The 26,397-nt window shown below is 41.5% G+C and overlaps 1 protein-coding gene across 3 annotated transcripts in view; it reads left to right on the forward strand.

The window, feature by feature from the left end:
* The first annotated feature begins 558 nt into the window (after positions 1-558).
* The window catches only part of ATOSA (atos homolog A), a 50,321-nt gene continuing 24,482 nt past the window's right edge, over positions 559-26,397 (forward strand). Inside the window, exons 1-2 of one of the 3 annotated variants that reach the window (XM_082488890.1) lie at positions 559-934; positions 24,452-24,539. In XM_082488890.1, coding sequence (XP_082345016.1) covers positions 24,488-24,539 — 52 coding nt within the window. In that variant the 5' untranslated portion in view covers positions 559-934; positions 24,452-24,487. Of the gene's footprint in view, positions 935-13,048; positions 13,067-24,451; positions 24,540-26,397 lie in introns of those variants that run through there. The other 2 variants (XM_082488891.1, XM_082488892.1) reach the window with 2 other exon arrangements.

Below are 26,397 nucleotides of genomic sequence, written 5' to 3' on the forward strand. Positions count from 1 at the left end.
CTGGGCGGGCGGGCAGGCAGGAAGTGAAGGTAGGCGATTGGCCGCCGTGGGTCACGTGAGGAGGGCGAGGGGTGGGACCGGGGCGGTTGGGCCCGGCCCGAGGGGCGGGATGGGCGCGGAGCGGAGCGGGGCCCCGTGGTGGCGGCGGGCGGCGGCCGCGTTTCCCCGTGCCGGTGGCTGAGCGTGGCGGGTCCCCCGCGGTCGAGCTGCCGTGCCCGCCGCCGACGGGCTGTGATGTGTGTGCCCCGCTCGGCGGGAGGCGGGGAGTGCCCGGCGGAGAGGAGGGGAGTTAGTCAGCGGCGAGGAGGAGGAGGAGGAGGAGGAGGAGGAGGAAGGGCAGGAGGCAGAGCCATGGAGAGCAGCGCTCCGCGACAGCGGGAGGCGCGGGCTGTCTGACCGGGGCGAATCGCGGCGGGGCCGGGGATGAAGGTGGCGGGCAGCCCCCCGCCGCCAGCCGCCGGCCGGTGACGGGACTGAGGGCCCGGCGGGGCGGGGGGGGTGGGGGTCGGACCTGTCGCTGCCCTCCTCGGGGCAGGCGGGAGGGAGCGAGGGAGGGGACTCCGGCCGGGTCTGCCATCGCCTGGGGCCGCGGTGAGTCAGAGCCGAGGTCTGTTGTGGGATTCTTTCCCCGGCAGGTTATAAATAGCCCCGCTCGGCGCCGTGTCACGGAAGGACAGCCCGGCCGGGCGCGGGGAGAGGCCGCCGGCCCGCAGACCCCCCCCCCCCCGGCCCGTCGCCGCTGCCCGCCTGCCGGTGGGCCCACTGCTACCCGCGGGGTCGGGCCTCCGGCTGGTTGTTTTTTACACACGCGAAAAAAATAATTAATATCGCTAGCTGGAGGCAGCCACAGCCGGTCTTGGCGGGGGGAGCAGCAGAGCACTTCGGCTCCGGCCGGACCTCTCTGAGGAAACGGAGAAAATGAAGCCGGAACGAGGTAAACGCTTTATCAAGCTATTTCTTGTTTTTGTTTTGTTTCTAGGATTAGAAGTAGCCCGGTGTTTTGTTGCGGTGTTGTCGCTCTGTTTCCTTATCCCCTTCCCTGCCGTTCTGGGGGATGGGAGCGAATCCAGGTGCTGGGGTTCAAGTTGGGGAACGGTGATGGCAGTGCGAAGGCACCCGCCGAGGGTGATCAACAGCCCGGTGTCCTGCCTGCCCTTCGGCTCTCCATTGTCTTGGCTGGCTGGAAGGGAGGCGAACACCCTGGCAAACTCCTTTTGCTCTGGGAATACTGCAGTTTGTGTCTCAAATAGAGCCGGCTTGTTAGCACAGAACTGCAGTGCCGAAGCGAGAGTCGGTCAAAGGCAAATCGGGCGTCGGCAGACAATGCCAACACATGCACAGAAATGTCAAAATGTAGCTGAAAAACACCCTGAAAATAACCGTAACTTCCATCTGTTTTGTTTTATAACCCGACAGTGGTTTTTGTTCAAGTTTTAAAGGAGATTTACCATAACAGCGTGCTGAAATATTATTTTTTGACGATCATTTGGTTACTATCTTACCTGGATTACTGACATCTGGTTTTACGGAAAAATAAAGTCGACTGTCTGTGTATATGTTTATAAAAACACTTCAGCTCTTTTGCAGTATCGCAACAGCTGCTGATGCCCCTAGAGTTGAAAATATGTCATGACTTCTATTTTGATCCTCAGGAGCAGTGATTATCGATTCCTGTTAGTTAAAGCAAAATTATTTTTTTTAAAAACAAATCTTATGTTATCACAGAATTCTGAGTGTTAATTAAAAAACTCCTCGTTGCTTAGATATTTGGGTTTCTTAAAGTTTTGATGGTTCTATTGTTTAGCTGGCTGCTTTCAGTTTTAAAAACACATTCTTTTTGTGTTATAATCACTTTGGTGTTTTGAGAAACACTTTAATATAGCTTAGGTATTCGTGTATTAAATACTAACACTTACATGACATACACATCTTAATTAGGTTTGTTAATGACATGTTTGCTAATAGTGACAACGCATAAATGACCACTCTTAGGTGGATTTCTTGTATGTATATGTGGTGAGGATTATGTGGTGTGATGATAATACAGAACTGATCGTAACATACGCATAAATTAATGACATTTAAGTAATAGGGATTTGAAATGGGCTTTTCTCTTTGCTTTCTTCCTTGTTTCTTAATTGCTTAAACCTTCACCTGATCAATTGCAGCAAGGCAGGTTGTTTTTAGAATCTCCTTAGATTTTCATACCAGACCCTGAAGTTTGAAAACTGTTTATCCTCAAGGTGAAATAATTTCAAAATAGCCAGGTAAAACTCAAGTTTTTGCAGCCTTAAAATGTTCTGCTGTAGCAGTTCAAAACCTGTATATGACTTTTGTCTGTTCTTTTCTTTAATTTTTAGGCAGAAAAAGTTAGAACGTTGGAAACATTTTTAGTTGCTGTATGAGAAGTGATCAGGTGCCTTTTTTTTTAGCCAATCTGGTATAAAGGGAACCAAATTTATAAAGGGAGTTTTTAGGTTGTTGTGTGGTTGTTTGGTTTTTGTTTGCTTTTTTTCCTAACCTGACACTTAATATATTAAGATTCCTCTCTCTTGTAAAATGTCTATGACACACTGGGTGAAACCCTTCAGAACTAATGTCTTGAAATTCTTTTAACAAAAATCTTGAAATACATCATGGATCTTGCCAAACATTGGAGAGTATCTCCAGCCATTTTAGTAAATACCTCTAGCTTAACTGTGCTAATGTCACAGAGCAATACCATGCACAAAGGGGGTTGTGAAAGTGCTGCCTAAATGCCACATGCGGCCCACAGAGACTCTTAGGAGGCACAAATCATGCAAATGTTTACATGTGCTGCTTTCTGCATAGCAGCTGCACCACAGGACACAAGCAGTCAAGTGTGCAGTCACCTGCTTCCAATCGTTGCAAATTAATAGCAAAGGACAGGGGAGAAGCAGAACACTCAGCTTGCCACAGTCTCACTTTTATACAGACTCTCAAAATCCAGACTGCAAATCCACACACCAAGTGAAATGCAAAGAAACAGACTTAAGAAGGCTTGAAGTGTTTTGGGTTTTTTCTTTATTCTTACAACTAATTATATCAGAATCCATTTGGAGCAGAGAGATGTAGTTCTTGTAGTTAGAATTAAGCTTAATAAGATTGTAATGCTCAGGCATGTTGGGAGAAGGTATGGTTTAGCCTTTGTCATACTACCAATAAGATTCTTGTTATCGCCAGCAAAAATCAGAGGTGCAGGAGAAGAAAGGGAAGATCTAAATGTGCAACCACTTTTTAAAGTGGGAAATGTTATAGAACGTTTTAATTTAAAACAGGAGGGGAGAGGGATGAGCAGAAATGAAGAAAAAGGGGGAATTTAGCCCTCAGGTACTTACCTCCCTTTTATTATAAGGAAAGTTTGAAAATTACAGATATAAACATGTAATATATTAAAGCGCTATGGAGGAGAAGATGGAATGTGGAGTGTTGCATAGCAAACCCGTGGAGCAGTTTTGCAAGTGAGGAGGAGAGGATTGAAAGCACAGGTAAAAATGTGGACTTAATCCTTTGCTGTGCAGAGACACAGGGCATTCACAGGACATGTCTCACGAGCATCGCTCAGGACTCGCCCATCAGGTGGGGTGTCAGTGTGGAAGGGCAGTGGTTGCTCTAAGCACATTCACACGAATACCTTTATACCGGGTCTCGGGAGTGCAGTAACTAAAATACCGATGGCTGTGGCTTGTCTTTACCTTTCCTACACTGCCATTCTTAAAGTGAAGTGTTGAAGCATTTTAAAATACAGTGGTTGCGTTGCTTCAGCTGAGGCTTCACCAGTGTCAGAGAGAAGAATGATTTATCTCCCTTTCTTACATATGATGTTTTTGGAGTGATGTTTGAGTTTTCGTTGTGGGTTTTTTTTTTTAGTCTTTCTGTAGTAACAACGTATCAGTTTACCTAGCTTTGATCCATGGTACCACGATTTAGTTTCTGCAGTACAGCTGCCTAGTCAGCTGCTTCGTGTTGCATGTTTGGACTGCTGTTTCCTTTCTCAAGTACAGGGCTGTGCTCTTGCTTCTATTGAACTTCGTTCTAATGACTTCTGATCGCTTTGCCAGTTTATTGAGTTTGGAAGACAGAACTAGACTTCATAGCAGAGTGCTTGCAACCTCTTCCAGTTCAGCTTTGTTCCTAAACTGTATAAACACACTGTTTCACCATCGGAGTCAATGAAAACATTGCATAATGTCAGGGTGATAGCTTACTGCCAAACTGGGAAGGCTTGTTATGTACTCTTAGAGTGCACTTGGTGCACAACTGGAAAAAATCTTGTGGTTTAGATGAATCTACAGTATAGTCATATTTTATTGTGGGAATGTTACAAGACATCAAAAGTCTTACTATAGTCTAATTAGCTCAGACTTACTGCTCCTTCCTCCTCCCTCCTTCTCACTGCGTGAATGATCAGTTAAAGGAGGAAGACAGGCTTGTTTATCTCTAAAAGCATGCTGGCTGTTTTTAATCACCTTATTCTAGTCTTTTCTTACTTTTTTATTACCTTGCTTTGTTTATTCCTCTGCTGTGTGTTCTTTGTGTAGAGACTATTCTGTTTTCACTTACAAATTAAGCAAAAAGCAGTTGTCTCTTGGTTTCTGAAGCATTAATTCCCTCCTTGATTATCCTAATTTAAAGAAATGGCTTTCTGTCTACAAGAGAGGAACAATCAGTATTGAAATTGCTTTTTCTCTTCTCCTTCCTTCTTTGCAAGTCAAACTTGGATATGTGCCTCTGGGTCTGTTTGTAGTAACTGGGTTAAGAGACTTGCTTCCACCTTATTTGGTGGTTTAGTATGGAAGGAGCTAACTCTTTGCGTTCAACAAAAGTCTGTTTACTACCTCCTATTAGAAACATAGCTGAAGGATTTATGGATGTAACTGTGAAGAAAGCTTGGAAGAGAGATTAATGAAGAGGAAGAGTTGATTGAATGCTTTTCTTCAAATTCTTAGGAGGAAGGATGAGAAGGCATGGGAATGGGGGAAAGTGAGCTGAACCAGAATGTTTAGAAGTTGTGGAATTAATTGTTAAGTTAGGACATCTGGATAAGGTCCTTGTTTTTAAAAACAAGGGTAAATTTTATGCCCTGTATTAACTCTGTGAAAGATTTGGTGGAAAACTTTTCAGCAAAGATGATGTGCTAGAGAGTGTGCAGATCGGGAAGTGAAAATATCTTTTGGAAAGGGATGAGTGGTATTTTAGTGTCCTATGTTGCACTGTGATACAGACACATTAATTTTATAATATCTTCTCAGTGAAATGTCACGAAGCACTTAAACTTTTCCGTGGTGGAATGATGTAGCCAGTAAACAAAGTAATAAACTGGAAATGAGGTGCTTCCTGCTTAGTGGAGCTGTCACTCCAAAAGTGTTTGGGCAATGCTTTGGGCTTGGTTGCCACAGGTAAGTGCAGGTTGGGTGATAATGAGCTGGATGGAGGTGACGCTGCTCCCGGGCCCGGGAGGAAGCCGTGCTGGCAAACACGCTCTGCCACCCAGGGGCACGTGCCAGAAGGTGTGTGTGGCGAGGGAGGCTAGCTCTGATGGTCAGGAAAGGGGGTGTGTGTGTCTGCTTTTCCTATCTGGATTACTGTCAAATAAAACAAGTTTATCCTTTAAAAGAAAGAAAAACTAAAACTGGTCAGGATAAAAAAACAACCAAACTGACAGGTGGTCAGGATATTACACTCAGATTCCATTTACAAGGCATGAAGCCATCTAGTCCTAATCTTTGGGGAGAGCAGATTTGTCCCGATAACACATAATATATAGATGCAGTGGATGAGGATGAGTGAACAGGAATACAAGCCTTTTTTGTCTTTTTTTTTTTTTTTAGTTCAGGGTAGAGTCTAGATTCTTTTAATACAACTCTGTCCTTGCACCCAAGAAATGGGAATATATGCTCTTTTGTTAAATTTCTACTACAAAAATTTAACTTAGAAGAATTCTTAGCTTTGAGGTGCTTGTCTTTTTTTTTTTTTCCCCCAAAAAAATAAATCTAAGGATGTTCATTTGTAGAATTGGAAAATCTTAAATTTTGGCTTGAAATACCTGCTTATAGTAAAGTTTTCCTATTTGTTCTGCAGCTCATACCTAGTGTTGACAGCGAGGCAAGTCCTGCCATTGTAGAAGTAGTTCTTTGGTTGGAAGAGTGCTCTTATCCATGTTCAATAGTGAGAGTTCTTCACTGTGTGGCTGTTCCTCAGGGAGAGCAAACCATACTAGTAACAACTCTGCCTTTTTCCTTTTGGTTGGTCAGAGTTGTCCATACTAGCTGCCTTCAGAGGGGCTTTTGTTGCTAAACCAGATGGAGTGCGATTTGGGTGCATATTTTGGGGCTTGTGGATATGCCAAGTCCATAGGCTTGGGCTATATACCTAAACACTTCTGACCATATTCTTTACTTGCTGAAGTGAGAAACTTCGGCATGCTGGATCAGATCCCTGGTCTTAGTTGTTAAGGGCGGTGTTGAAACTATTATTGGATCTGAGGTCCGCCAGCTTCTAAATGTTTTTAAAAATAAGCTAACGTTTATAAATACAGATTCTCATGAGAGATGTGAGTTTGTTGCCAAATGAAATTCTGCTTATTAAAATTAGAAATCTTCTGTGAAAACAGGGTAACTGACGGGAACAAACCAGCTATATGACATTTGCTAAAAGAACTTGCTCTGTCTACTTCACTGTTTGCAAAATGTTTCTTTGTTATTTTGACAAATGTCTACTAATAGCAACTGTTAAACGGTGGTGAAATAGCCACAGCCTTTTATCCTATCAGCAATAAGTTAAGGATAACAGTCCAGCAGTTACTAGCTGTTCCTTTAGTCAATAAGATCTTGCAGTTTAACTGTAAGTACAGCTATAATAACTTTCTCCATTCTGACGTGATACTATGTTTTTTAGATTTTTGAAGGTGTCTCACATCATTGATTTTCAAGGTGGTAGTACATTGTTAAGTTTTTGCAGGTAACTTGTATTTAATGTTTAGACAGAAACCACTTTTTAAGTTTAAATTGTTTTAGAAGTGTGTGTACAATTGCATGGTTGCCTTTGTATTACCGAGTACAAAAATTTCATATAGCAGTAGGCAGTTAAGGATAACTATAAACCTGGGTGAATGCAAATACAGAAGAGCGTCCCTTGGATGTGTAGGTAGTTGGACTTTGGAAGACTTTCATGTTCATTACATACTCCTTTTTCTGCTTGTCCAGTGCAGGGTGGGATGAATATAGCCATAGCTGTAAGCACACAGCTGAAGCCATGTGCAGTTATTCTTGACCTGCATGCATAACTGTACCAAGATTGGAAGAGAGATTTTTTATAAAGGCTACTTGAAACAGTATAATTGAGTTGTAAGGGTCATGAAAATTTTCCAGCTGTTCTTAACAATTCAGTGTTATTCTGACTGAATAAAATGTTTATACTTGCTTGTATTAGTATATTTTCTTCCTTGTTAAATGGGCCTGGCTAGTTCTTTTCACTAGTGATGGTTGTGTTACCTTTTAATGTTAGCTTTGGGACCAAAACTATTTAAAGTTGCTATCTGGGATGGTGTTACTACATTATGTTGACTCAAAATGCAAAGATGTAATGGGATAGTATGAGGATGCTCTCAGGGATAATCTGGAGAAGAGCTGTGTATGAATCGGTAGAGGCAGATGAACACATGGGAAGGGAAGCACTCAACGTATGTGAAATACTAACGACACTTCCATGGGTGTTCTGAAGGGAAGAATCCTTATTAAGAATAAAGGTGACCAAAATAGTCTTACTGAGAAGTCTTCTGGACAACTTTGTTTCTTTAAGGGCAGTAAGAGGAGTTCTTTAGCTCCCCCCATACATGTTTTTTTTTTTTTTTTTTATTTGACCGTTTTTCATTTTGTGGTAAGGCATCCAATCTCTCTCTGTCCAGGTATGTAGTACCCAGTAACCATGGGGCACTTAACACTTTTCTCTTAACAGTGATCAATGCATTTCCCAAACCTATGGTGAGGGATGACTTTTTGTTCCTAGGGGGAAAAAAAAAAGTTGGATTTTCTTCTGAGGTGTAATAAAAAAAGAGAATGTATTTGAATAAGGAATCTCTGGTTGCACATATGCCGTGTCATCTGTTTTACATTGTGTATCCTGTGAAGTTAGTGATATTTTTTTTCCATTAAGATCCCTGGGAACCAGGTTGGTAAGTCAGTCCGTTGTAGTCTGTGAACTTCTTTAGTGAGACTACAAGCAGGTGACTGCCTGTGCTAGTTTAACCTCTTAATGGTGCTGTGCGTGCAGAGATTCCTTTTGCCTACTGATGAGCCTTCAGGATTTCTAGGGCATGTTTCACACTTTTGTGCGCTGCAATAAATTAAGCCTCTTTCTCAGGGTGCTGTGCAAGTATCATCTTGTCATTGGGTATAATGGGGGAGGAAGGGCAGAGAGATAAATTCAGCAAAGAGTTGAGGATGGCAAATGTTAGCCCATATCCTCAGTACAGTCTGTACCATGGTGGGGGGGATGGTGGTTGCTTCTGAGAGTCAGGAGGAGAGGTGTGGGAAGAGCTGCTGTGGTCAGCATGCTCTTTTTTTTTTTTTTTTTTTTTTTTTCCTTTCCATACTGGTGGGACACCCTTCTCCCCTGCCAGGTATTGTTCTCCTTGGTTCCCTGCCAGGGCCCAGCCTGACAACATAAGTGGAACCAGCCATTGCTCCCTCACGCTTTCAGGCAGGCCAGCAAGTTTGGTCTGCAGACTTGGAGGGGCAGAGAGGGTGGTTAAGAGTATATCTGAGGAAATGACTGTGATGACTAGTTGCTGAAGGCATAACTTCTGTGTTAGCCGAGTGAATCGTTAAAACGTTGTGGTGATGCTTTATGCAGTTTTCTGTAAAGTCACAAGTATCAGTGCATTTTCTTTGCATGTTAGCTCTGAATAGTTACGAGACAGCCCCAGAAAGACATCCTATTTACTTGCTCTTTTTTGTTACAGCATTTTAGTCAGGCTTTTAGTTCTGGTGAAGTAGTTGGACTTGGGGGTAGAGGGGAAGAAAACAGATGCCTTGGGAAGAGAAGAGCTTTAGTAAATATTCCACTGACGTGGAGTAAAGGAGGAGGAGTTTCCTGTCAGTAGGAAATGAACAGTGACAAAATAATCAAGATCAGTATAGGCTGGGAGTGGACGGATTGGGGAAAGGGATTAATATCAACACTCATGCTGCTCGAAGGTAAATCCTTTTTTTCTCTGCTATATAATTCTTTAAGCACAATTCCTCAAGCATATTTCCTACACAAGTTTCCCACTTCAGATGGCCTCTTAATGAAAAGTACGGCTTTGTTTTGCTTTATTTTGAAGGGGAAATAGCTTCTTTCTTTTGAAGCACATGCTATTTAAATGGCCAAAGAAATTTTGTTTACCGTGGAGAAGCTGTGAGAAACAACATATCTGGAGGACTAGAACTGGAGGAGAGGGCTGGGTAATGATTGCTACCATAATGATGCTAGTGGCAGTACTCCCCATGTAGGATGTTCAGACAGTGTAACTGCTTACACCACATTAGCACAACGAAGGTATGGAAGACCCCTTTTAGAAGTGTGTATGCTGTTAGAAAAACTGAATGAGTAGACCAAGTAGCTAGTATATGGAGCTGAAACAGGAGGAATAGTTGATAATACTAGAAAAATTTGAAGGTAAAGATCAGGAAATCAGCGTAAAACTGCTAGAATACACATCTGCCTCATCTTACCATGAGTGATTAAGTTCCCTAAATTGGAATAACTGGCTATTATTGTACTGCCTTTGAAAGTTTCCTACTGATAGTCTCACTGATTTAATGAGTTTCTGTGAGAAAGTATTTTGGATCTGTTAGAGAGAAAAGGTTAAGTGATGCTGATTGATATGCATTGTATGCTTTTTCATCCCATCTTCATCTTGAGACTATATAATGGCCTTCAGTTTCATAAATGCTTTAGGACACTTTATAAGCTGGTTGTATTCATTTTCAGTTAAGCTTTTAGTATGAAATGTTGAGAAGCTTTATGATCTGCACTGATTTTGGTTTAAAATCATAGTGGAACTGTTAGCACCTGATGCTTTCAACTGTTCTAGGTGTGCTATAGCCTATATGTAGTCTTTCTTATTCAATAAATTTGACTGTAAACATTGGAAAAAGGAAAGATACACATAAATTAAGACTGGATGGTATATCTTATCAGCTCTTTAACATGCATTGCAAGCATCAGGAACTGAGCTCAGCTTTGTTCTGAGGAATTGAGCATCTGAAGGGGAAGAAGGGAATAGGGTTGTCTCCGTGAGTGCTTAGTGCTTATTCTGCGAATTAATAACTCAATCCAAATGATTGTTTCAAACAAGGTATGCATTGGTAGAAATGTGCTTTTGTTTTTAGCTTGTCTCTACAACTAGGCTGTGTAAATATAAGGTGCCATGAAATCAGTTATGCTTTGCTCCTTAGGGGTTGCATGCACACCCCACTTTCCCTGCACAAGGCAGGGCTGTACTCAGAACTAGAGTGTTTTTCTGAACTAAATTGTTACTAGACATCCTGTGCTTTGGCATGGCCCTCCAAAGGCTGAAGTTGGTTTGCTTTTTGTGTTTTTTTTTTTTTTTTTTTTTTGTAACATGGGATTGGTGCCAATTAAGTCTACTGGCAAGTGTTGCTGAATTGATGTGTAGTTGACTTGATACTCAGATGAACCACGCTTGGCTGGGATTTCCTGCTCTGTGAAATGTGTGGGACTTCTTATTCCTTAAGGTGGTGTTGGATAAAATCCATTCTTATCAAGACCTTACTGTTTTTTATTTTAATAAGTGTTACCCTTTTTGTGGCAGAAGGTGGGTTAAAATACAGTCTCATCTTGCTTATTTTTAGTCATTTTGCACAGTATTAAAACTGCAAGGGTATTAGTAGTATTTTGAGTGCAGCTGCTTTATATTGGGGAATATGCGGCTCAGGATAAAGTACTATGTATATCTCTGTGCTACTGTATTCTCTTATGTTCAGTCACACTAACAATGTCCTGTTATCATGGGTATCTTGTGCCTCTGCTGGAGTTTGTGGAAGAATACAAGATCAAACTGATAAATGAGTAGCATGCTTCAAGGTGGGTTTTGTTTGGTGGAATTGCTAATACTGTCATTTCTAAATTTAGCACTTTATTAGGCCAGATGCATCCATTTCTGGGGTGTTCTTCCAAATACATACAGAGCTCAGCTGTGTATATCTAGGGCTGGCTTAGGACAGTAAGCTTAAAAGCTGGAGTGTCAACATGCTGTCCTACTTTTACTGTATTTGAAGAATATCAGGTATGAAAAGGGTCTTTGTGGTTGTGGTCCAGTAGACCAATTTGGGGAGACTGTAGAGGAGCATTGTGGTGGGTAGGTATGCCTATCATCTAGAGGCAGCTGCTCCTCACTAAAACATTATTAGTTGGCTGGTGAAAACAATTGAGTGGCTCCTGAATGCTGTCTCTGCCGGCCCCCATGGGAATTGGCTCGGGGTTGTTGCTTCTGCCTCTTGTTAGCAAAACTTTTAAACATACTGTGTTTACCAATGTGATAAATATTCCTCTTACCCCTCCCATTCCTCCCATAGATATTGAATAACTGTTTCATAGAAAATCATCCGAGTACTTTTTTCAAAGGCTAGGCGGTTGCTCAATTAAGAAAACTTGAAACTGCTTTTGCAGACAACTGTGTAAACTACAGTGTTTTTGTAGAAGTAAATGTTCCATGAAAGAAAAATACTGGGAAAGCAAACTGAGATAAAATATACAGGAAGCTTGAATGTCAGTGACTAATGAAATAGTATGTTTTGCATATAACTTTCTGTAAGGCACTATCTGTATCTACAATCTTTAAATGGGCCGACTACTAAAAGGTATTCAACCTTCCTCGGATAAAACGTCTACTTAGAAATCTTGTATAGGCTATGTTTTCTTGCAACCACAGCTAAATGATACCTTTATATAAAATGTGAGTGGGGAAGAGTCATTGTTCTCTGAAGTAAGTAGCATGTTTCCCATGCTCTTGGATGGGTTAGTGAGTGCTACTGGATTTTGAATGTGGTTGTGAAGTCTAGTTTGATCTGGACTTCTCATAGTTTCATGGCATCTAATTACAGAACAAGAGTTTTATTCCTGTTTTGTGATGTGGCTGGGCTAAGAGTAAAATATTTTTTTTGTGCTGATTCTGTTAATATGGTGAATGTCATCTGACTTTAGTTTTTGTGAATAGAATCATAGAATACCAGGTTAGAAGGGACCTCAAGGATCATCTGGTCCAACCTTTCTTGGCAAAAGCACGGTCTAGACAAGATGGCCCAGCTCCCTGTCCAGCTGAATCTTAGAAGTGTCCAATGTTGGGGAACCCACCACTTCCCTGGGGAGATGATTCCAATGGCTGATCGTTCTCAGTGTGAAAAACTTTCCTCTTGTGTCCAATCAGACTCTCCCCAGGAGTAATTTGTACCCGTCACCCCTTGTCTTTTCCGTGTGACTCCTTGTAAAAAGAGTTTCCATCTTTGTAGCCACCCTTTAAATACCGGAACATGGTGATGAGGTCTCCCATAAGCCTTCTTGTCTCAAGGCTGAACAAACCCAGTTCTCTCAGCCTTTCCAATAGGTAAGAACTGGATGAAAGCGTTCAACGCGGTAGAGCGTGTTGTTTGGACTGCACCTGGAACAATGCCTGCAGTTTGGAGACTGGTCTCTTAAAGCAACTTCATAAATCAGTCCCCGAAAGAGGCCACTGAAAAAATTGAGGAGGGGGGTGAAGATAGACGCTGGAGCGGGGAGCTCGCCGGGTGGGTTTCGGGGCCGCAGCGTCGCTGTTCCCCCCAGCCGGGGGCTGGCTCTCCCCGCGCCCGCTGCTGCGGCCGAGCTGCGGGGGGGCCGGGCCGGGCCGCCGAGGAGGCCGGCGCTCGCCCGGCGGGGCCAATCGCCGCCCGGCCCTGTTGCTATGCGCGCCCCTACTCTGCCTCCTTTGTGGGAGATGCCGTGGGCACCCACCCGCGGCGGCGGCGGCGCGGCGGCGGGGGCGCAGGGCCGCGCCGAGAAGGTGCGTACCGGCGGGGAACCGGCCCCCGCCGCTGCTCCAGCCGCGGGGTGTCCGTGGGTGATGTGGCTGGGGGCGACGGGGGGGCTCCGGGAGCGGGGCGGGGGGTGGGTGTTGGAGGCCGGTAGCAGCGGGCCGGCCGGTCTTCCCGGGCTTGGGACAAGTTGAAGCTTTGTAACCGTGAGAGTAATCGGCAGGGGTTGGTGGTGGTTGTCTGAAATCTGTCTCCGCTAAAGTTTGCGGCTCCAGTGGAGCTGCAGAAGTGTGCTCTGCTTCGTCTGTAAATAGTTCCTTTAAAAAAAAAAAAAAAAAAAACAAAAAACAAACAAACAAAAAAAACCAAAACCCCAAACAGTTTCACCATATGTTCTTCCTTTGGTGTACTGAGCCTGTGAAAGGTTAGGGTTTTGTGAGGTCTTTTCTTTCGACCTCCCTTTAAAGGAAGGTAATGGACAGCCTAAAAATTAACTCTGTTAATTCATTACATTGTTAGTGCAAGAGTACTAAATCGCCTGGAACAGGAGGGGGATATTTTTAAGCCTTAAAAGTGAGACATCTAGTTAAATGTCAAATCAGCCAACGCTTGTAGTTAGTGTAGCCATACACAACTGCTTGACTCTTCATTATTAGAGAGGAAAAAATATAAATCTCTCCTCCCCCTCCCAAAAACACCCTGAAGCTTAACTGAGTTTCTTCAGCGCCTCATTATGTAGGTCAAGTTTCTCTCTTCTCCCCCCCCCCTTGCCAGCAGGAGGAAACTATTACAGTATTTTGATTTCTGCGAGAAACAATGCATGAAAGCATTATCAGCCCTTTGACACTACTTGTTTGTCTTGGGGCAAATGAAGCTGATGCAAATATGTCAGCTTTGGGGGCAACTAAAAATATGTATTTTTAATTAGCAGCTTACTGGTTGCTCAACTACATGCTATGTTTAAAGCTAATTAAATAGCATACTGGAGTCAGTGCTGAATTGAGGATTATCCATTCCTTTTTATGCAAACCTGTTCTCTAAAAATGCAAATGTTGTTCCGACCAAGTGCTTGCATACACTTTCATCCTGGGTCTAGAGCTTGTCAGTGTTCCTCTGAAAGGTACCGGAGCTCTAGCTTAAGCGAGCCTGCTGACATTAGATGTTCACCTCCTGATACAGGAGGAGGAACAATTCCAGTAGTGTACTCTTGTGGTTTGTGTGGGAATATTGGATTTGAATCACTGAAGCGTTGCTTTATAAAGTAGTGAGGAATTTTTGAGAGGACAAAGTGAAATTTCAGAATTGCATATATTAAATTTCAAATGTGTTACTTTAATTTTCTACATAGCAAAATGGCAGACTTTACCATATAGTGGGAGAGAGGGAGGCAAACTAGATTCTTGGCTGAAATTCTGTATAGCCTTTAAAATTTGACCCTATGTAACTTTTTATTCTTTTGAGTACCAGAAGGCTATTAAAGCTTAATAACATGACTTACAATGTGGAAACTTGTAAATAGCTGAATTGTGCTGTGTGACACAGTTCAATTCTAACACTATCAAAAATGTTCTATTGTTTTATGTGTTCAAAATTCCATAGGAGGCTCTGGTGTCCATTTTAAAATGAGCAGTCTTTTACATAGATTGAGAGTTGTAACGTCCTTATTTATCCTCCCAAATAAAGTTTAAAAACAATTATATGGGCCTGGCCATTCTCCCAGAATTTTTTAAAGTGAGAAGCATGTATTGTCTCTCTTGTAACTTTTTTACTTTTGCAGGTTACTGTTTAACCGCTTAAGGGCAGGCCTTGTAGGTGAAGGTTAATAGCATTGGAAAAATTACCCGAGGAGCTTCATGCTGCTCCACCATCATCAGTTTCAGCTCCGTTCTTTCAGAGCTCCTTGCGTTTCTGATGAAGTACAGTCTCTGCCTTTGGTCTCTGCTGGTCTTATTCCTTTCCCTCCACCCTACCCTCTAAATAATCTGGACTGCAAATACTGAAAAAAACCTACTGAAGCTGGAGGTAGCCTCACTAGCTAGGAGGAGGATTTTGGGTGGTCAAACGTGTTCTGACAAAGTTCCACAAGATAAATTACCCACCGCTTAGATGACAATGAACAGGTTGTAACATCGAAGTTTTGAGAGATGAAGTAAGAAAGCACAAAGAGAAGATGAATACAGAAAGGAACTGAAGTAGAAGAGGGCAGATGTCATGAAAATAGCTTGCTCTGGGCTTTTTGTGTTGTCTTTATTTCAGATAAAATAATGGAATTCTCAATTTACATTCCTCACCTGAGGACACTTCCTAACAAGTCCTATGCTTTTTTCCTGTGTGCTTTAAGCACCCTCGTAGCTAGTTCTGTTCTAGCAGCAGTGCCTACAGAAGTTTCCAGCTTGTAGGTGTGATTTCTAACTGGTGTGATGTTGTAATAAAGTTAAGAGTATCAGCTCCTACTTAACCTGCATACTATATATCTAATGTTTAATGTGTTATCCATTAAAATAAAATTCTTGAATTCTTGAGCGTTTCTATCTCTTCTTCTTGTGAATATTCTTTAAAAGCTTTACTGTTAACAGTGCATTTGCACTGTTTGGTTTGTTTCTCATTTTCTTTTTTTTTTTTTTTTTTCCCCAGTTATTCTGGGCAAATAAATAAATAAATAAAAAAGGCAGCTCTGGCATTAGTAGGTGCCTCACATTTCGGTAGAAAATGTGCTTAACAGTTCTTCCCTGGTGTGACTGTATTTCTCTTGGGCTTAGGTATGCCATCAGCATTTGCATAGCTTCTTGGAGTTGAACCAAGTCTCTGGACTTGGCATGGTTTGATAGTCAGAAAGCTGCCCTGGATGTAATTCACCAAGCCTTCACATGTGAAGTTGAATATCTGTAATGGAGACTTTTCCTCAACATGCTGAAAAAAAACCCACCTTTTCAGACAGTTCTAGACTGTTTAGTTGCGTCGTTCTCACTGGAACCAGAAGTAATGAAACTTAACTGAGTTCTTGTGTTGATACAGTATTGTGTGGGTCTTTAAACTGTTGCATTATATGAGCTCTGTCCTATGCAGGACATTGGTATATCTACCAAATCTCTCATCTTCATAGAATCTGAGAAGGCATCTTAGCCAGTGCTGTCTCTGCACCAGGTCTTGCCACACTGAGATTGCTAGTGCATATAACAGGCTGCTTGTCATCTGAATGAAGACTAACCTGGAGAATGCTGTCCTGTTATTTGGATGTGTGAATTACTCTTCTGATGATCTGCGGCTCTCTTTCCATATTACCACATAAACACGTTTCAGATTTTTCTTCTACTTCATAAGTTAGGATCTGAGCTTTACTGGCTGTGCCTGTGAAGAGAATGCTCTTAGCATACGTGGTGCAGTGTTTCCTTGTTAAATGACTGAAAGGGGGACTTCCTGCTGAGAGCCTCTTACTTGCCCCTAATAGTACTGATTTTTTTTTTTATTTTTTTTTTGTGAAGTAGTTTTAGGAACAGTAAAAGAAACGGTCATGTTCCTATTTTGTCATTGTATAGCCTCCCACTTTCTTCTGAGAGCATGATGAATGAAGAGCAACAAGAGCAGCCTACTCTCCTGGGAGTAGATTCAGAAAGAGTCAGTATTTTGCTTGGGTCATAGAGATATGAATTAAGATAGTGAAGTCAAGGTAAGATAAAAGATTTTTAACTCCAAAATTCTGAGCTTGTAAATGTGAGAACTAAGTTTTTGTTTTCTTAATGTATACATCTAGTAGACAAATATATTTCAGATCCTCTTAGAGGATAAAAGGCTGCTATAAGGTCTCCCCGGAGCCTTCTCTTCTCCAGGTTGAACAACCCCAACTCTCTCAGCCTGTCCTCATAGCAGAGGTGCTCCAGCCCTCTGGTAATCTTCATGGCCCTCCTCTAGACCCTCTCCAATAGGTCCATGTCCTTCTCATGCTGGGGACCCCAGAGCTGGACGTAGTACTGCAGGCGGGGTCTCACCGGAGCAGAGTAGAGGGGCAGAATCACCTCCCTCGACCTGCTGCCCATGCTGCTTTTGATGCAGCCCAGGATGTGACTGACTTTCTGGGCTGTGAGCACACCTTATTGGCTCATGTCCAGTTTTTCATCCACCAGTACCCCCAAGTCCCCCTCAATCTCAATCAATGCTGTTCTCAATCCTTTCATTCCCCAGCCTGTATTGATATCAGGAGTTGCCCCGACCCAGATGCAGGATCCTGCACTTGACCTTGTTGAACCTCATGAGGTTCACATGGGCTCATTCCTTGAACTTGTCCAGGCCCCTTTGGATGGCATCCTGTCCCTCAGGTGTGTTGACCTCACCACTCAACTTGGTGATAAGTATATACCTTTTCCTTGGTGAGAAAAGAGAATATTCACCAAGTTCAAGTAATGGTGGTCATCCTACCCGAAAGATAACTGAGCCCTCAGATGGATTTCCATGTTAATTAATAGCTTTACAAAAGGGGCAAAGGTGGGGAGTTAGATTCTGCAAACTTAAATAGCAAGCACCAGTGCTAACAAGCAAGACTGTTGTTAAATAGTTAATAACAGATGGCTGAACTTCTGATGCAAATGATCAGACAGAACAAGAGAAGTTCTCTGCATCCTGACCCAGAGAGTCCTCACTGCTGCCATGGCAACTAACACTTTTTTTCTCTTCAGTTTTAGCAAAGTTTATGGAACTGAAGATGACTTGTTGGTTTTACAACTTTAAAATACATTTTAAAAGGCAAAGCAGACCAGCTGGAGGAGGAGAAAACATAAACTATGTGGATACGAATTCCTAGAGGCCTTGGGTATTTTAGTTCCTGTAAGATCTTTCTAAAAGATGTCTGAAGCACTGTATACTTTAAAATGCCTGGCAGTTAAAGCATTAGTTTAAATAAGAACGTTTATAGTCTGAGCGGATCTATCAGAATCGTTTTCATTTAACAGCATGAAAATTACCTACTGCAACTAGAATAGTGTTGTAAGGGGGAAAGGGAGAAGGGGTAGGAAGCTCTGTGTCTCTGGCCTGGGAATGGTACAGAGGAGCAAGGAAGAACCTGTAGCTCGTGGAGTGGCCATGGCATTTCATCTGACTTGCCCTTGCAGCCAGGCATTTGTCCTCCTTGGTGGGAGTAGGGGAATGTCACTGTAGGACAGTAGAGGTCTGTAACGGGGGCCTCAGAGAGGGTTGAAGCTGTTAGCCACTGGACAGGGTAGGACCTTCTCTGCCCCTTTGGTGCAACTGTTAAAGACTGGGAGAGTATTCTGGAGAAATACTGCTACAGCACTACTTTGTGCTCTTTTTGCACAGGTGCTTGCCTTTGGCTGCTGTGAGCATGCTGGAAGGAGCCCGAGTGATATCTTTCTTATCTTCTATAGCAAAGTTACTCTACAGTTCCTGTGTCTAGTATAATTGAATTCAAAACAGAAGGTTCAGTATCTCTTTTTAGGATATAAACTAAACTTCATGGCACTGAAACTACTGGAGGGAAGTGCTTCTGAGGCAGGTTTTGATCTGGTCCCTTGGGAAAGCTGTGAACAAGAGCTGTGTATATTACTTAATGCAGGTCACTTCTCATAAAGCATAAGCAACCTGTTGTAAGTCTGTTTTATCAGTGCTGTTAAGAACACATAGTTTCTTCAGCCCTAGCTGTTTTTGTGAGGTACATGTGTGCCTCTGGGTCTTACACTACAACAGTGGCTTCTTTACAGAATGAGGGAAGTCCTTGTAGATGTGTACCAAGCCACTGTATTCTCAAACTATATTTCCAGCGTGTATCATATTGCTGTGTTTGATTGTCTAGATGGATCAAGGAATTCTTCTGCTTCCAGGTGTGTAACTCAGTCATAACATTACTTTTAAAGAGAAGGGAAGCAAATTCATGGTGTTCTTACCTGAAGATTATTATTTGGGGGTTGGACTAGATGATTTCCAGAGGTCCCTTCCAACCCTGACCAATCTGTGACATTTGTTGTTATCTGTGATACAAATTAAAAGGCACATTCAGGTAGCATGTTTTGCTGGATATTACACAAGGATGGAAGGAAAGACCATCCTCACCTCAGACCTCATGCAAGTATCAAACATGAAATCAATGACTTCCAACAGAGGGCTGTAAGGAAACAAAAGGATAATACTGATGAGACAGATAAATTGTGCTCACAGTGTACAGGCTAACAAGCCTTTGTCACCGTAACAGAGGAGCTGGAAAGCAGAGTCATTTTGCATCAAGTGTGTTCTTCCCAGCTATAGGGCAACACAGCGGGGAGGAAGTACAAGGGATTAAAGTAACCAGTCTAATTGGAAGTTTACTGCAATAGTGAGTGGGCAACAACAGGAATGGTGGTAAGCCACGGAAGATCTTGAAAGTTGAAAATAAAGTCATTTGTGATGAAAGATGATGTTTTGAGAGGCAAAAAAGACAACAGGAAAATATGGTTTCCCTTTAGACACTGTCCAGATGTACCTTCCTCACAAGGCTGGATGCTGGTGGGGCATAATATTTTCTATGTCTTTTTCACACTCATTTTTGGTGATGAATTCCATGAGAAATCCTGCGGGTACTGCTGGCACTTCCCCAAGCAGGCAGATAAGGCACTGCCATCTGCTAGCTGCAGCCCGGGTGGCATTCACGTGGGTTGTGCCCAGCCCAGAGGTCCCCACTGGCAGGGCCGGTTTCCAGCTTCATCACAGCTTGGACTGTGAAAAACGTATCTCTGAGAAAAATCTTAGGATTTCAGACTGTGTCTTTCTGTAGTCAAGAGTAAAACCAACTCTTGCTGAAAGCAATTATCTAAATGCTATTTCCTGGGGATCCAACCCTGCAATAGGGTGTAGTGGACCCAATTTGCACGTTTTTCTGGGGATAAAGAGGGCAGGTTGCTTGTTGTCTGGATTCCCATGCCAGATTCTGGTCCTTTCAAGATCAGCCACTAATTCAGATGGTAAGAATAAAATGTTCTGTGCTAAAAATCTCTCAGATATGTTTTTTATTAGTTCTTGAAGATAAGTGATTGCAATAACCAGCTCTTTACAGTAATGTCCAGCGTAGTCATATGTAAATTTAAAATCTTTTTGACTATACTCTTCTACACTTATTTTTTTGTTACCTCTTAAAAAAAGTTCCTCTTTCTCCAATAAAATTACGCGTTGTTTTCACTTGATAGTAAATTTTTCTTTATCGATTTCTAACAGAAAATCTCTGTAATCTTTTTGGTAACTGAAAGGGTTGACAAAACAAGTACATCTGTTGGGCACTTGGATTCTGTAATGTTTGTGGGACTTTTTTTTTTTTTTCTGATGCTCAACTTGGGCATTCACGATAATTTATTAAATGTATTAAACCTGAGAAGTGGGCAAATCCTTAATGTTGCGTGAACTATGCTAGTAGCTGATGTGTAGCAGATAGTGACTTTTTGGCATATCTGAGCTGAAGGCAGCTTGGAGCAATTTTCCCTAAAAGAAAGTAATTTTGACATCTTCTGATTTAAGTTTCATTTAATATTTACTTTGGACATTAATATCTTTTCTGCTGGTTCTAAATTAAACTCTTTTTTCCAGCTATCTGCTTTTGATTAAATATGTATTTGCAAGTTATCAAGGAGGAACTAAAGTTGTTTTTTATTTGTTTATCTGTCTTTGCTTATGTCAGTTGTTTTTGCACAGAATACAAAAGGGGCTGTGGAGGGCCTTGGGTAAAAACTGTTCTTCATACGCTACTCGTGTACACTATTTTTAGTGTAGTGTTTTGTTTTGCCTAATAATTTATTGCTCCGTCTCTTGACTCCCAGGTCACCTGATTTTAGAGCACGGAAACGTAGAGGTTGGATCCTTTACTATTCTATAAACTGCTAGTTTATCTTGAGGAGCAGGATGCTGCTGCTGCTGGTGAGATTGGGCTGGAAGTGGTCGTGGAGGGGTGAGCCCTGTCCCTTTGGTTCTCTGGAAAGTATGTTCTAAGAATATGCAGTACAGGGTGTTACAAAACACACGTGCAACCAATAAACGCGGAGCGGAGGCCAGGGATGGTGGGTGACTCGAGGTCAGCACTGTGCAGGGAGACTTTTGCCTGCTGGCCTTCACCATGCCTGTCTTCATTCCGTGCCAGCAACGGCGCAGTCATCCATGAACTCACATTTTCCCTTGAGAAGGGCGAATTGTTTTGAACAGATATGTTATGAATACACCGCTATTATTCTTGCTCTAGTAGTGTTAATTTTGGCACTTCAGACAAGTGTCTTGCATCTAGGATTGTCATAAACTTGTTTTGTTCCACGCGGTGCCCAGAGGCTGGATGTTCCTGGTAGCCTTCAAAGCTGCAATGCAAGCCTGGCAGGATGGTTAAATGAAGGGAAGAGAGAAAGCAGATACTTAAATTTTGAAAGCAAACAAGTGTGTTGTTTGAAATTTCAGTGTTCAAGTGGGCCCAGTTTTAAAAAAGGTACTTTCTAAGATGTGTCTATGTGTGGAGGGAAAACCTAACAAGGTCTGAATGCTCCAGAGTTTCATTAGTCTGATTGGTGTTTTTAAAATCTTAAAGTAAATCTGAAATGTAACAATATAAGTGTCACTCAGCTAGATCCTGGCAATTCTTCAAATTGTCTGAAAACAAAGAGGAACAAAACCTGCATCCATCAAGCTGTTCAGTACTTGCACAGATGCAATAGGTCTAGACATGTAAAATGACTATTCTGATGGTTTGGATTGAACTAAAAGTTCATTACTGCCCAGGCAGTTGCAGATTTTTAATTCCTGGCCCATGAGGTCTTTTCAGCCTCGTGGAAAGCTGTACAGACTGTCCTCTTCTCTAGTATTTAAAAATAAACCAAACTAACTTTCTATCTGGATCTCAGGTTAACTGAAACAGGGATATTAGCTGACCAGGGTAACAGTGCTGGCATTCTCAAGGCTTTCTTTTCATTCATAACATTATAGTTTTTGTAGGTTCCTCTAAGATAACTGAATATTTGAAATTGAGTGTTGTGCACCCTTGAAGGAGAAAGGTTGCTTTTTGGGTGGGTGCAGCGCTTATCGCTGCACGGGTGAGTTGCTGATAGTACTTCTTTTCCACCCTTACAAATTTGTAATGCTGGTAACAAAACCAAAACTTCTTGAAAACGTTGACACATCTAGATGGCGATCAAAATTCTTGTCCCTGAAGAAATTGCATACTGATCATGCACATGGGAGGCCTCAGGTTTTTTTTAATAGTCTTTTAATAGAGTAGACTACTTTCACCAGGAAGTGGACTAGGTCATAGATTATTTTTTTTTTCCCCAAATCATCTAGACTTCTGCCCACCCCCATCCCACAGCCTTCTCTGGCTTACTGCTGTTTTGGGGTTATTTTGTTACCACAGTAAAAGTGAGAAATTACAATATCTGTTAAAAATAGACACTATAGGTAGCTTTGAGGAGATTTTCAACACAGAAGAGGTTCCTCAGTAGTCTTTACAAACAGTTGTCTTGTATCTTTCTGTATGTTGAAGGCAGATACTTTTCAAGAGATTAAAAGCAGGGATGAATTACCAGCAATGTCTGATTTGTGCAAGTTTAAATTAGCTTATTAAAGTCAGCAGTCCGGACTTCAGAATCTGAAGATGATGGCTATCAAAAACCATCGGATGGGCTTGTTGGCACCTGATGGTGGTGTGAAGATGAGAGTGTTTGGCTACTGATTGTGGAAAGTTTTCAGGCTGTGTGGAAGGCTGAGTGCTTTAGTACTTAGAAAACTTCACTTGCTTTGACAACAATCCTGTGTTGAAGGCGGAGTGCTTAGTGAAGGGTTTCCATAGTGTGCGATCCCATAACTCAACATGGTATGTTTTTCAGGGGTTTTCCCTGACTGCCGTGGTTGTGGCATCCCTGCTGATTCCACCCAAAAATGAGTCAGTGCTTTCACGTTGCACTTTTCAAATTAGCTCTGGTTTATTTTCAAGAGGTCTGAAGCAAATGGCACATGATGAAACCGTTCTTTTTCTTGCAGTGATCTTGGGGAAGAAGAATACTGGTTTTTGCCTGGTGATTATAAACCAAAGTTGAACCTGTGCTCACACAGAGCGTAGCAGGAGCTTTGTGTGCTCCCATTAGAGTTTTGTTCAGGCCCTTAATGACTCTTCCAAATCATTCACTCAAAATCTTTTTGAGAGCTGAAGGCTACTTTACATTCCTCCTCAGAAAAGAAGCGTTATTTTATCAGAATTAACAGGAAAACGAGCACAAGAACACTTCAAAGTGTATTGTCAAAGTTTCTAAGCACAATAAATATTTAAGGTGATGAGATAAAGCATGAAATACCCCAAAGAGATTAATTTTTAGTGTTAGTGGGGAAATTTTAAAAACCAATGTTTTTTGGCAAGTGTAACCCCCACATCACTATAAATGGTGTTCCCAAAGATACTTGTGTACATTGTGAAGATGATAAGCTACAGAGGAATAAACTGAGTAACACTTTAGCAAAATCCAGTCGTCACAAGATGCAAACATGTCGTGTTTTAAGTAGAGGGCTGCTCTCTCTGGCAGGTCTCATAAGCATTGAGATACCTACTGTAGGATTTTTAAACAGTCCCATGCTGTTTTCCAGTAACATCTGAGAGTGATTTATTATCACAAATTACTGCTTTCCATCTTTAAACCAATCTCTGTATAAAATATTGCAGAAGTCTGCAAATAGTTGAATCTTTGTCAAGCTGGATTGTTCAACAAATTAAAGAGGAAACTTATGTCTGTTGTCCCAAATTGTATTGTGTTTAAGGCCTCAAATAAAACTTCTGGCGTGTATTTTTATTTATGTATTATAAAAATGCTATACAGCTGGAATTTAATGCGGAGCTGCTCTCAACCTGTTTAATGGGAGGGATGTTTTGGCTTCCAAATGGAGTTAGGCCTTCCCAGTACTCAATTGGCTGCAACTGTCGTATGGATGATATGCCTTCAGAAAGAGATGAGGCTTAGCCAAATACATGTGCTTTGTCATTGTTAATTCACGTTGGGCTTCCTTTGAAAAGAAAGCAACAGTTATGGAGGCACTGCAGTATGATATTTACAGCTAACATAAAGTCAAGTAAGTTGAACATCTTCTGTCTGTATGTCTTCAGCAATGTAGTTGCTGCTAAGGTGGGTCTTGAATTAGTAATAATAGTGAAGGTGGTCATAAGTCGACATCATCCTCATCTCCAAACATGGTTTCCTTGGCTGGGGAAGCCTTGATGAAAGATGAAAGAGTCATCATCATCAACATCAGTGAATGAAGCGTGAAAAAAAAATATTAAAAAATTGACTATATTATATATCTAGAAATATCATATTGGAAAATCTATATTGTAATATAAAAATGCTTAATTGTTTTTCCAGAAGACGCCTTAGGAAGAAATTTTGACATATTCTGTAAGCTTAAGTGCACTCTGTTTTCTGTTCTAGGGTGACACACGGCTCCTTCAGCTCCCTAAACCAAGCATGTTGGATGTGGTTTCACATTATGGTGGCGGTGACTGTGAAGCTAGCCTAGGTCTGATCTCCACATTGCCCTTGCTTCCTCCTATGAACTAGGGTGGGATTTAAAACAGGAGCATTTCAGTAACTTGTTTTCAAAATAATTCTGCAAAATTTATATCAGCATATTTAAGAGGTTGGTAAATCACAATATTGTTAGTGAGAGTGAAGGCTAGATAAAAACCCTTTATTCCCTTCTATTTACAGCTGAATGTTTATTCTATACTTAGCACTACATACTTATTCTGAAAGAAGGGTTTTGTCCTAGTTGTTTTCTTTTTTGAACTAGCAGAAATACCTGAAAAAATAGTTTTGAGTTGCTGAATTAGAAATTCTATTGCTTTATCTTTTTTTTTTTTTTTTTAAGATTTTTTTGTTCAGGTAGATTTATCGAGTTACACAATTTGTTCTAACATAATTTAATTTAGAACACCAGCTAATCAAAGGAAAACATAAAAAGCTAGAGAAGAATGAAAACTTAGAAATTACTTGGTCTGCTTCTGACTGTGTTTCATTATATTCTAATTTCGGAGTTTATTGTGTAGTCAAATTTAACAAAATCACAATCTAGGAAACTGTAATATAAAGGAAAACACAAATTGATGTGTGCTTAAGTAAGGGCATTAGCTGAGACAAGTCCTTTCTGTTTTCAGTACCTGTCCGGTTGTAGCGTGTCAGTACAAGTAGCATCTTTTGTAACCCGTTCTGTAGACTAGTAAGTTTAGGGATCAGCAAAAAGCATATGTTCTGTTCCTCCAACTGGCTTATATTTAAAATGCTGAACATTGCAGCACTGATAATCTTACAGCTTTACACTGATGTTTCAGCACTTACTTACCCATGTCAGGGTACAGTGAACAACTGTATTTTAGAATATACGAGTTCTCTTGCAACTTTTGGTGAACTGAAACTTCACCTTTTCAGGTATTGCTTTCCTACTAAATACAGACGTTGAAATCATAATGATTGACCTACTTCACAATTTGTTATTTCCTTGTAGATCAAGAAACAATTCAACTTACATCGTTTATTCTTAAGTATTCCTTTTCTTTGTCCAGTTAAGGGAAAATAAAACCAGTTTCCCTGATCAAAATGCAAATATTTGACCTAGAATTTGGTTTAATGCCAAAAAATCAAAAGAAGCAGGTTAGACTGTTGTTGCTTAGATAAAAATAGAAAGCTACAGTTGGAAGAAGAGAAGTGACTCAGTAAGCAGTATGGTGATGGCAAAATAGGATGTCAGCCAAAACGCAGGAAGCAAGATGGGAACACCCAGATCAGTTTAACAGTCTGCATTTTACACTCTCAAAGAGTGGTAGTTTCTGAGATTAGTGCAGGAAATTTAAGCTTTAAATTAATTTAACTGGATTTTATTTCTGTACTCAGCTGTTTGAAACTAAATAAGTTTTAGTAAAATGTAGATTGTGTGTGTGGTGATGGTTGTTTTTTTTTTTTCCCCCGCAGACTGATTTTAATACCAGTCTCTTTTTGGTAACTTTATTTATGGTAAAGCTGCCTCGAGATTAGCTCTGGATGCTGTGAGAGGCATCCAGCAGAAGCATGTGGTAGATCGGCAGTGATACACACATAGCAGGGGAGTTACTGCAGTGCTGCAGTCTGGAGTGGAGCTGATGCCACTGATTGGTACTGATTGATTTTTTTTATTGCTCTGGATCCCTGGACTAACTTCATCAGCTGCCATGTAGCTGTGTCTTGATTTTTAAAAATACCCCCTTTCTTACAAGATGGTGTGCTTTGTTTTGCTTTTCTAATTATAAACCGGCATAACACAAAAGCAGGTGAATATCTTCCTGTCACCTGGTAGGTGAAGGAAGGTGAATCCTTCCCTATCCTCCTACACAAAACTAAGTAGA

The sequence above is a fragment of the Vanellus vanellus genome, assembly GCF_965231255.1.
Source record: "Vanellus vanellus genome assembly, chromosome: 11".
Taxonomy (NCBI): Eukaryota; Metazoa; Chordata; class Aves; order Charadriiformes; family Charadriidae; genus Vanellus; species Vanellus vanellus.